The 13719-nt window shown below is 37.0% G+C and overlaps 1 protein-coding gene across 2 annotated transcripts in view; it reads left to right on the forward strand.

The window, feature by feature from the left end:
• TMEM131 (transmembrane protein 131) overlaps nt 1-13719 on the forward strand; it is a 237384-nt gene that overhangs the window by 176136 nt on the left and 47529 nt on the right. For both annotated transcript variants that reach the window (XM_057496958.1, XM_036879946.2), the window contains exons 12-18: nt 1958-2066; nt 5155-5263; nt 6099-6252; nt 6353-6523; nt 7699-7809; nt 7899-8033; nt 10411-10515. In XM_057496958.1, coding sequence (XP_057352941.1) covers nt 1958-2066; nt 5155-5263; nt 6099-6252; nt 6353-6523; nt 7699-7809; nt 7899-8033; nt 10411-10515 — 894 coding nt within the window. The remainder of the gene's footprint in view (nt 1-1957; nt 2067-5154; nt 5264-6098; nt 6253-6352; nt 6524-7698; nt 7810-7898; nt 8034-10410; nt 10516-13719) is intronic.

Below are 13719 nucleotides of genomic sequence, written 5' to 3' on the forward strand. Positions count from 1 at the left end.
CAAAATCAATAGAATCATAAAATTGTGTAGATAAATGGGATTGTAGAAAATAATTGGATCCAATCCCCCAGCATTTTACAGGTAGGAAAAATAAGGCCCAGAATAGATGGGCAGCTTACTCAAACTCACACTTGTAATTAAATATTTAATATCCTTTTGTTGCATAAACTGATCACTAGGGATTGTCACATGCACTTCTGTACTGCTTTCCTTTCCTTTGGAAAAAATATTAGTAGAGTAGTGTATATAATGAACCCGAACAAAAATGTCCAGTCTGTAGTGGATCTTATAGTTCAGACTGCTTTGTTTCATTGTTAAAAGTAATTTGTACATGCCCTTCAAGGAATAAAGAGATTTGTACTTAAGTGATTGCTAGTAACAGCAAGCTTATTGGTAATAAACATATTGATATGAACAAAATGAGAAGGAGTTCTCAAACAAGTGATAGGAAGAAGGATTAAAGAGCTAAAATGATGAGAGGGCCTGCGGCCAAGAGCTAGGCTCTTAGGATTTCCAGCCCAGAAAAGTGCAGAACCATGCTTAGGGCCATGTTCCAGGTACAGTGAGGTGGTGCTAACCACTGAGGACTAACCAGCAGCAGGAAGGGAGATGCTCTGCCAACTGCTAATAAGAGGCAGCATCTGTAATCATGATATAAATAACCAGCCTTGTTCCCTGTGATCACAGACACAGTGCAAAAGGACACTTTTTCCTCACACTCCTCTCGGGTGCCACTTGGCCTTCAGGGGACTGCCCTCTGCTCGGTTTGGGAAGAGTCCCCCTTTATAAATGAGCTGAGAGGAGGGGAGGGCCGCTGGGGAAACTGTCTGACCTGCCTGTGCTCTCAGGCCTGCCCTGATGAGCGTCACAGGAGAGAACCGTGTTGTTTGTGCAGGAAACACAAACTGATAAAGCCCCTGAAGATCCAGCAAAAACCCCAGAAGAGTTTTGAGACTAAAGTAAGATTGTAATTGAATTCCAAAAGATTTTTGGCAAGATGTGTGTATAATTCCACAATTTCATAAATACATGTTTGGGCACTAGGATGCCAGGCAAAGGGCCCTGGACCAAGCCAGAACACCTGGCTCCCAGCCCTGCCTCTTGCTTCCTACCTACTAGAACCTCACCCCACACTCCAAGGCTCTCTTCTCTATAAAACAGGGAAGGAGGCTGGGATCTTTAAATTCCCTTCCAATAAAAAACACTTTGTGTCAGGAAGAATAACCAAGAAAAAGTAACCACCTTAAAGTGTACTTATTTTTCTAGCTTGCTTCAAAAGTATGAGCTTTTACTGTTTGAGATATTTTAGATTTAGCTGTTTGAATAGAAAGATCTTATTTTTTAAGTTTAAAGCATTCTAACCTCTCCAAATTGCACATCCCTGCAGTCTGCCCCACTGTTCAGTCCAGCAGCTGGGAGTGCGGACCTGCCTCCACCCCAGGGCTCTCCACTTGGCAGCCACACTCTGGAGGAGGAGAGAACGTGCCCTTAGCGGTGGGGTCTGCAACACCACCTTGGCAAAGGGGCACCAGTTCCCAAGTTCATGTTCATCCTTCATCTTCATATAGTCAGGGTGTTACATTTAGTACTGTGGGTTTCTTTTAAGAGGGACCCTGTCATAAATCTTCATGTCTCCTCCTATATGAAGAAGGCCTTCATTTAGAAAGTAAATGTCTTTTTTTTTTTCCTATTTTATGCACTCATATCCAGCATACTAGTTTTTCCTTAAATCTTTACATTCTATCATACATTATTCCTCTGGCCGTCGTTTTATTTCACAGAGATATTCTAGTGAAATTAACTTGAAGTGTTACCAGTTTAGCCTACTCCATTTAAAGGGACCACCAAAGTTAAACTTCCCAAATTTTGATTCTGCTTTACTTTTCTGGTACACTTTCCAGTATTATGTTACTGAACTGTTAGACTAACATAACACTATATGTATTTATCTTTGCAGAGTGTTCGACCTACACCACAAAATGATGCTATAACAGTACACTTCAAACCAATTACCTTAAAAGCTTCAGAAAGTAAATATACCAAGGTTGCAAGTATTAGTTTTGATGGTAAGTATTCAGCTGGTTCTCTATAATGGGATGGTCTTATTTTGATAAAGTAGGAGGCATCTGTGTTGACATCTTAATAAAGAAATCCAGACCATTTTATAGTTAGATTCTATATTACTGCTTAGATTGGTTTTTCTTATAAGCCATCATTAACTCGTTATTGATTGTGTCATGGGAGAAAACTATAACTTCATAAGCCTAAATTAGTATTTCCAAATATATTAGGATTGGAATTAAATTTTTGTAATCTGGGCTTTTTCACATATATACCTGTTATACTTTCCCTTAACTCTAAAGACAGTCATATTTATAATCGAGTGATGATATACTTGAATTTCAGAAGCATGTTTGAATTTGAGAGCAGAAATAAAGTACTCTGTATAACACTTTCATAAATTGCCTTGTATAAGCAAGGCAGACAGTCCTAACTAAGCTAACATAAAAGCCCTTATGATAGAATTGTAAGTTTAGGTAACTATTACCTCAAACATGTGTATTGGATATTTTAACATTTGAAATGTTAACTCAGACTTTATAATATTTCAGTAGCATATATTATTCAGCTTTGACCACTTTACTATAAAATTTGTTGAATTTACTGTCACAAAAGTTTTTAAACAGTGATTTAATGGCTGATTAACTATGTATATAGTTACATTTAATGAAACCAAAACTCCCAATGGGGTTTTTCTCATGAGGGCCTATGCAAGTAAGGAGACCTGAAGCTTAAGCTTTGGACTTAGGTTAAAGCCACCTCTGCTCATAGTCTAGATTTTCCATAGGTCCATGATGTAGGAGTCTTAACTCGTCATCAGAAGAGAGTATTTGATCCCTGAGTGAGCTACTGAGCGTAGCAGAATGCCAGAACCCAGGCACAGTGTGTGGGAGCATCTGTACTTACTCCTTCAGCCAGGAGTCCCAGGGAGGATGCCAGCCTCAGCACTCATCCCCTGACCTCAGAGAAAACTCCTGCAGAAATAAAGGTTAATATGTGCCACACTTTCATAACTCAGCTGTCAAGAAATAGTATTGTGCTTTGGTGTCACAGTTAGTTCCCAATCTGTGATAGTCTTCTATGTTGCCAGGATCCACAGTCATGACCCACATTTATCATCAGCACCTGCATCAGAAGGTACATTCTCTTCTCTTATTGAGGAAGAACATCAGTAATAATCCCTGCCCCCAGAGCACTTAGGGCCCATCCTTCTGATAAATCCACAGAGTAGGAGTGCGCAGTGGGGATAGCTGGGCTGCGTGTTCTGCCGCGTTCTTCCCGAACGCCTGCATTGACAGCCCAGTCAGTGTTCCCATTCTTGAGATAAAGGAATGTCAATAATTTTGGTTCTTCTGAGATCATAGACATGTCGTGATTCCTAAAGAAATTAGGTTAAATACAAAGACAAAGTGGAAGGCATCTTTTAAAGCAAGTGCTATGTTTCTTAAGAGTGTTTTTTATTATCATGGGAAACTACCTGCACCACTACTGCCCCAGATTCCAATACAAAGTACCACTGAGGTTGTGCTGAAAGTCAGTCAAGAAATGTGTACCTTATTTAACTTCTGATATTTCCAGGATGCACTGTATGTATTAACTGTACAGTGTTCACTCACCAAGCCAGCATCTTCTTACTGTTACTCTTCTTTATGATTTTTAACCAACTTTTCTTGAGGCTTTTGACTACCTCATTTGCTAAAATGTGACTTGATAAGATACTAATTCCTAAATTACAGCCCTTGCAATCAGCCTTACCTCAGAATAAATAGTGAAAGATTAAAAGCATCCAGAAATGGCTATACAGCCAGCAGAAAGAAACAAGACTTCATGGGATTTTTGAAAATCTGAGGTCATCATCTGTACATAGCCACAAACTGGCTGTCGTGCCACTTTTTTGTTGTTCTTTTGTGTGAAAGTTGGGTAATGTAAATTTGCAGAACTCACATAAATTCTTATCATAAGTGAAAGTGTTCCTGGGATACTTAAATGGGATAAACAGATCCTTTATTTGCTTTGAAAGGAATATCTAATGGATATCCAGATTGGATCCAACTGAATGTATTTCTGTAATTCCAGATGGAATTTTTCATAATTGCTACAAAATTTAAAGGTTTTACTTCTGTGAGGACAGTATGATGACAGAGAGGGTATGACAAGAGGGTACTCCTCTTAATGCTGTGAGTTAGGGTTGGCTTATGTAATAAGTTAGAGCTCATAACTCTTCACATTTTTTGCAGCGTGTTACTATATTAGTATTTATAGCAAGACTGGTCGTACAAGGAATGTTATATCTTAATACAGCTGCAAACCAGTGGTTCTCAATGAGGGGCAGCTTTACCTCCCCAGAGACATTTCATGGTGTCTACAGACATTTCTGGTTGTCACCTGTAGGGAGTGCCTCTGATAACTAGCAAGTAGAGGCCCAGAACACCTCTAAACATCTTCCAACGCACAGCGCAGCCTCCCACCCCTGCCCGCACCCCCACTGAACAAGGAAGGAATCTGGCCCCAAATGCTAATAGTGCCAAGGTTGGGAAACTCTGCTGAAGGTAAAGCCAAAGTTTATGGCTATGGACAAGTAGCTCAAATACAGTGTTTTGCCTCCTGAATTGTGTTCACTTGGTAATTCTTTATCTGTTCATCTCATCACAGGAAAACTAAAATTTTCCCCTTTTTGTATCAATAATGTGATATTTGATTTAAAATGTAGTTTTGTTTACCAATTGAAAGATCAACTTTTCAAAGATTCTCCCTAGTCAGCACTTTTGAGGAAGGTTTTCACCTTTCCCACTAACCGTCTCTCCTCATGACACAGTTGAGTCCTTCAGTTAAGGTCTTAACTCTTTTCCACATTCTCCTTTCTCTTGGTTTTGTTTTTCAACTGTTATCATCATGGCTAAAAACCAACAAAGTGAAAGAAGAAAAATAAGCAGGAAAAAAATATATACAAGGAGAGTGAAGAGGGAACTACGTAAGGAAGAGATGGCCAAAACCAGGAGATAAAGGATAAAGACATAAAGTCACTCTCATACTTCTCTATATAAACCCAATAGCAAAAGATGACATAAGTGATTTTTTTATGTTGCCTTTCAGCATCAAAAGCAAGAAAACCATCTCAATTTTCTGGGAAAATAACTGTTAAAGCAAAGGAAAAGAGTTATTCTAAACTTGAAATACCATACCAAGCAGAAGTTTTAGATGGGTGAGTTTCTCTTTAAAATAAGCTTTGTAACTTATACAAATCAGCAAATTCTGTTTTCCTATTTATTGACCTTAGCTAAACTAGTAGCCAAATTTACATAATTTCCATGGAATAATTGTTGAAAAGAACAAGTAGAGCTATAAAGGAGAGACAGCTCCAGATCTTTTTTGGTTGTATTTTTTTTTTTGAAGAAAAGGGTAAATGGGATTGCATGATTTGGGCTTAAATGAAATCTCAATAATTCAGTAATACAGTAGAAAAATGAACCTATGATTTTTAAATAATATTTAAATCATTTGAGGTATTTCTGTAATTCCTTGTATAGCAAGCAAGTGATTGTGGCCTATTATTAAAGTATATTGTCACTTGAAACAAAATCATTTATATTCCTTTATAAACTCATAAACTGTTCTAGAACTAAAGCTTTTTATAAATGGACAATAATACATGTTCATTTTCTAATTATACTTTAACTGATAATAGTTTAATATGCGACTCAGAAGGGATTCATTTTAACAAAGCTGGTTGCAATTGAATGATAAACATGGTTTTTTAAAAATAACTTAAAACTTCTTCTGTTAGTACATTCCTGATTTTAACATTGGATTACCTGTAATTCATTAGAGAATAGTTCTTTATATTACATTTCAATATTTTGCAAGCTAAATTTTGTTTTAAATCATGTGGTCAGTCACTGAAATATTTATTCGTCTAATTTTCTAATAGCAGTCCTTAATGCTAAAAGTAAATTATTACTTGTGACAAAAGAACTTGGGTTTTAAATTAACCTATGGAAATAAAAATGACTTATTTTGTTTTTGTTTTTTTCTAATAGTTACTTGGGATTCGATCACGCTGCAACACTATTTCACATCCGCGACAGTCCTGCTGACCCTGTGGAAAGGCCAATATACCTCACGAATACTTTCAGTTTTGCGATCCTCATTCATGATGTGTTACTACCAGAAGAAGCCAAAACAATGTTTAAAGTACGTCTGAGAACCCTCATACTTTTAATGTTACTGATCTACCAACTAGATGATGCTGACACATTGTTCATTGTTTTTTTTCTCTCCCTCAATTCCCTAGGTTCACAACTTCAGCAAGCCAGTCTTGATTCTTCCAAATGAATCAGGATACATTTTTACTCTGTTTTTCATACCATCCACATCATCCATGCACATAGATAACAATATTTTACTTATTACCAACGCTTCTAAATTTCACTTACCTGTGCGGGTATATACAGGTTTTTTAGATGTAAGTATATTATCTACCTTAAAATTTAAACTCCCCACTCATCTTTTGTGTTTTCATGTTGCACACTCTTAAATTTTGCCATCTTCTGACAGTGTAGCACAGAGAAGGAAATAGTGACTCTGTGACATCTTACTACACTTGATGGACAGTGACTGCACTGGGGTATGGGGGAGACTCGATAATATGGGTGAATATAGTCACCACATTGTTTTTCATGTGAAACCTTCATAAGAGTGTATATCAATAATACCTTAATAAAAAAAATTTTTGCCGTCTTCTGTGCTCTATGAGTTAGTCTAATTTCACCCTTCCCACTAACCATCTCTCCTCATGACACAGTTGAGTCCTTCAGTTAAGGTCTTAACTCTTTTCCACATTCTCCTTTCTCTTGGTTTTGTTTTTCAACTGTTATCATCATGGCTAAAAACCAACAAAGTGAAAGAAGAAAAATAAGCAGGAAAAAAGTATATACAAGGAGAGTAAAGAGGGAACTACCTAAGGAAGAGATGGCCAAAACCAGGAGATAAAGGATAAAGAAAAGAGCCAGATAATTCAGAAAGTCAGGCAGTAGAGACATACACTGGGAGTAGTTATCCATAAGCGGCATAGAAGGAAAGAACACAGAAAATACACCAGAAAAGAATACAAACAGAGCTGTCCTTAAAATAATCGATGAAAGAAGTTTAGATGGGAAATAAAACTGATAGGAAAGATATGAAACATAAAAAGAAAATTAGAACATACAAAAAGTTAGTTCTCCAAAAAGCCCTACATCAGTAGAGCTGGAAGGACCAACAGTATCATCCTGCTCCTGCTTCGTTTGTTTTGCATAAGTGATACCTTATTTGTGACTGCTTTATGGATACATGATGTTCGCTGAGACCATAGACTTTTTGCCTGATGCCCTACGGCTCACTTAGCCTCTCCTAGTACTTTAGCTTCCTGCTTCTTTTATGTGCCTTCAGAGGTAATAGCTGTTCCAGAGAGGCCATGAGTGTTTTCATGTCCAATTACTCAAAATATTTTCATTGTACAATATTCTTAATTCTATCTATTTGTGTATACTGACATAAAATATAGACACTTAAATGTATCTTAATTACCTTCTCTTGATAACATTCTTCAACAACTAAGTGCAGTTTTTTGTTTAATATAGTTCTTTTATGTCTTTCCAGTACTTTATATTACCCCCCAAAATAGAGGAACGTTTCATAGATTTTGGCATACTGAGTGCTACAGAAGCAAGTAGTATTTTATTTGCAATTATAAACAGCAATCCAATTGAGGTAAAAATCTATTTTTATTCTAAATCACATTTAAGGATTTTATGATAGTGCCACAATAATCATTTCCATGTCTTTTTTCTCTTTTTTAGTTGGCTGTAAAAAGTTGGCATATCATAGGAGATGGTTTATCAATAGAACTCATAGCTACTGAAAGAGGCAATAGAACTACAATAATCTCAAGCCTCCCAGAGTTAGAAAAATCCTCTTTATCAGACCAATCATCAGTAAGTAAACTTTCTTATTGTTTCTTTAAATTTAGCTGTGTGTGTAAACCCCAAATAAAATGCTGTACCTATATTATGTACTTCAGCTAATAAGATTCATACTATCATTGGTTATTTGCTGTTGAAAGTCATTATAGATAATCTACTTCAATCCCTCCTTTTATGATGGGAACACTTGAAACCTAAAGGAATTAAGTTCTACCTTACCATGGAGTGTACTATATATGACAAGTCAAATTTAAGTTAACTTTTCGTAATACATGTGTCACTATAGGAGAAATCCCTATAGGTGCTAAACTGTCCCTGTGTTGAATTTACTAGGTAAAAGAGAGAGCCCTGTGTGTTGGTAGAGAGTGTTTTCAATTACATAGTAATGTTGCTGGCCAATTTTATGTACTAAATAAAGAGTGTCGGTGAGGCAAACTTTGTTTGATCCCTGTGTAGATGTGCCTATGTACTCTGTCTTAAAAATATGTGCAGTTGGTCATAAAATAGAGCATGAAACAGAAAAAAGAATGTATCAATCTAAGTCCTCACCACTCATAAAATGGAACTTGGGAGTGTATACCTCCTCGGAACAGAATTAGAATCACCTTGTGTGAGAAGGAGCGTAACATAGCTCATCTATAAGTTAAGATAGAACGTCTTGCAGAAGTTTTACAAAAGGAAAAGCAAATGTCCTTACACACAAAGATCACTGACAAATATGCTTTCATGAAATGACACAGGTTGTAGAAATTTATTTAAACAGCTTCTACTGAAAGGCTCCCCAAAACAGTTATTTTGGGGGGCAGTTTGGCAGTATTTACTACTCTTGGGATTTCTTCCCATGGGAGTAATTTAAAGAGCAAAAAATTGTGAAAATGAAGATGTTTGTGATATCATCATTAGTAATTTCAACTAATTGGAAACAGCTCAATTCATAAATCATGATTTTATGATTGAATAGGAAGCAAATGAAAAATTATAGACATGATTGTGTGTAGAAACTTGGAAAAGCATTTATGAGAAAGTGGGAAACAGTACTAAATAATGTATATTCCAATTACAACTATGTAGCATTCAAGCTACGTAATTGAATATTTATGAATAGTGGTAGATTTGGGGATATTTATATTATAATAATTTATAGTATTTTAAATTTGATTCAGAAATAAAGCCTCCTTTTAAGACAAAAAAGGTTATTTCCATGAGAAGTAATATTTGTCACTCCAGCTGAGATTTTATTTTTAATACAAAAAGAATGCTGAAAAATAATGATACCAGCCATTAATGTGTTCCTTTCAACAGTGAAGTTGGAGTAAAATCATATGTATATCTACACTCAAATGGTTGAATTACATACTTTGCTGATAAGACATTATAAATTAATTTAGATTGCAAAATAAAGAAGTAAAGGATATAATGTAATATATGGCCTGGTGACTATAGTTAATAATGTTGTATTGCATATTTGAAAGTTGTTGAGAGAGTGAATCTTTTTTTTCCACTTCAATCATTTAATTGTTTTCCCACCATAAGTGTAGTTACCATTGTCAACATACAAAGATAATACAATATTCTTGACTATATTCCCTATGCTGTACTTTCATCTCCATGACTAATTTATTTTGTAAATTGAATTTTGTACCTAAGAGAATAAATCTTAAAAGTTCTCATCACAGCAACAAAGAAACTGTAACATGTATGGTAAGGAATGGTAACTAGACTTTGTGGTGCTCATTTCATGGTGTAGACAAATATCAAATATGTTGTTATATACCTAAAACTAATAGAATGTTATATGTCAATTATACCTCAGTTTTAAAAAAGTGCCAGAAACATCAGCAAATACCTTGAGAAAATGAGTGATATCTCCATACTACTGTAAGATTTTTACTGTGACTCTTCCTCCTTTCCTTGATTTTGCTGTTTTCATGTGACCCATTCTCAGTTGCTCTGAAGACATAATTATGAACATGACAGTTAAATTCAGAGCTTGAAGCAGAACCAGCTCTGTATGTTCTCATGCCCTAATGTGGCTGAAGGGCCAGTAGAAGGCTGTGCCTCTCTGCCCCAGCCCTTACCCTCTTTGTTCACACAGGTACACAGATGGTGCATGACGACCATACCCCTCCCCACCTTGGCAGGAAATCTGTTCCACAGGGAGCCAGTTTTTTCAGTGGCCCATGGAATAAGTGTAGTAAATAAAAATCCAAGGATGGACATTATTTTGACATATTTGTGCATGATGATGTGGTAATCCACTGTCATACTGTAGGTAAACAGTAAACGTTAGGATTTGGAAGTCATTTTATTATTATAGCTTTCTTTTCCATTTTAATAGGAAATTTCAAGTAGCAAAGCTAATGAATGATGTCATTTCTACCACATACAGGTAATATTAGCTTCAGGCTATTTTGCAGTCTTCAGAGTCAAACTTACTGCAAAAAAACTGGAAGGGATTCATGATGGAGCCATACAGATCACAACAGACTATGAGGTATGGACTTCATGGGGATTCATGTCAGTGAGGTTTTTCTGAATAATTCAGTCCTCTTTTATGTTTACAGAAAAAACTAAGTTACTGATAAAGTTACAGTACCTGCTTCATGCCTTAAAAACTGAACTTTTGACAATAATTTATAGAGTATTGGTGTTCCTTATCTCATAGTTTTCTGATGAAACCGAACTCTTTTAACCAAAAACAACTTCATAAAAATGCCTTTGGCACTTTTAGAATTGCTCTGTTGGGAATGTACTTAACAGATTATTATAATATTGGACAGACCCCAAATGAAATTCATTTTTTTTAATTTTGGTACCATTAATATGCAATTACATGAGCAACATTGTGGTTACTAGGTTACCCCATTATCAAGTCCCCACCACATAACCCATTTACAGTCACTGTCCCAAGTGAAATTCTTGAGTGAGATATATCTGATTGTTCCTGTAGTTATGAATATCCTCCTGTGTAACATTCCAAAAAGGAGATACAATCAGGAAATTACATCATAATTTGAGTCTAATGATTGTATTTAAGTGAATCATTCTGAGTCAGAGGACAAAAGATCATTGAGCTTTTTAAAGATTCTTCATGGTGTTTAACATGTTGCATTCAATGCAATCTTTTAATGGATATATTTCTGCCAAACCTAAATATTTTAATTTAATATTTAAAAGTTCTTTGGGCTCTCCACCTAAAGATGGCAGTGTGAGTAGGGTGATGGAAAACTCCTCCCAAAAACTATATATATTTTGAAAATGCAGCAAATACAACTATTCCTAAAAGAGCAACCAGAAGATACAGCACACCAGCCAGGCTACATCTGCAAACTCAACATCTCACAGAAAAGGGTTAGGGGTGGAGCTGTGACCTGGCGGAACCTGAGCACTCCCCCCACCCCAGCTCACTGGTGGGAGGAAAAGAATCAGAGTGGGGAGGGAGTAAAAGCACAGGACTGCTAAATAAACAGCCCTAGTAATCTGCCCAAGGAGCACAGACACACACTGCATGGTGCTCTGCATATTAGAGAAGTAGAAAAGTAAAATCTGAGACCAAGACTGTGAACAGGTTCCCACAGCCGGCTGCCCTGGGACAAAAGAAAAGCAGGCACTTTAAAAGTCTTAAAGGGACAAGGGTTTAACAGGTGTACAAAACTGTCCTGGCACACTCAGCCCGGCAGGCTGGGAACTTTAAGGAACTTCTGGTGCCCTATCCCCCTGGGTGGCAATGCAGCTCCAAGGTCCTCACAGCAATAAGCAGCCTGCTGTTCCTTCTTCCCTGCCGGCACCTGTGAGCAACCTGGCTGTCCCCGCCATTGCTGCAGACCAGTCAGAGAACAGCCCTGCCTACAGAAACCACACACCTTAACGCAGAGGCTTCTCCCCGCATGCGGCTAACCAGCCCAGACCCAGAGGCTGCTCCCTCTCTCCCCGCTTCTATTAAACATAGTACTGGATGTCCTAGACATGACAATCAGACAACAGAAATAAAAGGCATCCAGATTGGTAAGGAAGAAGTCAAACTGTCACTGTCGTAGATGACATGATATTGTATATTAAAAACCCTATAGAATCCACTCCAAACTGCTAGATCTAATATCTGAATTCAGCAAAGTTGCAGGATACAAAATTAATACACAGAAATATGTTGCTTTCCTATACACTAATGATGAACTAGCAGAAAAAGAAATCAGGAAAACAGTTCCATTCACAGTTGCATCAAAAAGAATAAAATACCTACAAATAAACCTAAACAAGGAAGTGAAAGACCTATACCCTGAAAACTACAAGACACTCTTTAGAGAAATTAAAGAGGAGACTAATACATAGAAATTCATCCCATGCTCTTGGGTAGAAAGAAATAATATTGTTAAAATGGCCATTCTGCCTAAAGCAATCTACAGATTCAATGCAATCCCTATCAGAATACCAACAGCATTCTTCAATGAACTGGAACAAATAGTTCTAAAATTCATATGGAAACACAAAAGACCCCGAATAGCCAAAGCAGTCTGAGAAGGAGGAATAAAGCAGGGGGGATCTTGCTTCTCAACTTCAAGCTCTACTACAAAACCACAGTAATCAAGACTGTTTGGTACTGGCTCAAAAACAGACCCATAGACCAGTGGAACAGAATAGAGAGTCCCGATATTAATCCAAGCATATATGGTCCATTAATATATGATAAAGGAGCCATGGATATACAGTGGGAAAATGACAGCCTCTTCAACAGCTGATGTTGGCAAAACTCGACAGCTACATGCAAAAGAATGAAACTGGATCATTGTCTAACTCCATATACAAAAGTAAATTCGAAATGAAATAAAGACCTGAATATAAGTCATGAAACCATAAAACTCTTAGAAGAAAACATATGCAAGACTCTCTTGAACATAAACATGAGCAACTTCTTCAATATCTCCCCAGGCAAGGGAAACAAAAGCAAAAATGAACAAGTGGGACTATATCTAACTAAAAAGCTTCTGTACAGCAAAGGACACCATCAGTAGAACAAAAAGGTACCCTACAGTATGGGAGAATATATTTATAAATGACATATCCCATAAGGGGTTGACATCCAAAATATATAAAGAGCTCGCACGTCTCAACAAACAAAAAGCAAATAAACCAATTAAAAAATGGGCAGAGGAGCTGAACAGACACTTCTCCAAAGAAGAAATTCAGATGGCCAACAGACACATGAAAACATGCTCCACATCGCTAATCATCAGAGAATGCAAATTAAAACCACAATGAGATATTATGTCACACCAGTTAGGATGGCCACCATCCAAAAGACAAACAACAACAAATGTTGGCGAGGATGTGGAGAAAGGGAAACCCTCCTACACTGCTGGTGGGAATGTAAGCTAGTTCAACCATTGTGGAAGGCAATATGGAGGTTCCTCAAAGAACTCAAAATAGAAATACCATTTGACCCAGGAATTCCACTCCTAGGAATTTACCCTAAGAACGCAGGAGCCCAATTTCAAAAAGACATATGCACCCCCATGTTTATCGCAGCACTATTTACGGTAGCTGAGAAATGGAAGCAACCTGAATGTCCATCAGTAGATGAATGGATAAAGAGGTGGTACATATACACAATGGAATATTATTCAGCCTTAAGAAGAAAACAAATCCATTGCAGCAGTATGGATGGAGCTAGAGGGTATTATGCTCAGTGAAATAAGCCAGG

Source organism: Manis pentadactyla, chromosome 2 (assembly GCF_030020395.1).
Source record: "Manis pentadactyla isolate mManPen7 chromosome 2, mManPen7.hap1, whole genome shotgun sequence".
Classification (NCBI taxonomy): domain Eukaryota; kingdom Metazoa; phylum Chordata; class Mammalia; order Pholidota; family Manidae; genus Manis; species Manis pentadactyla.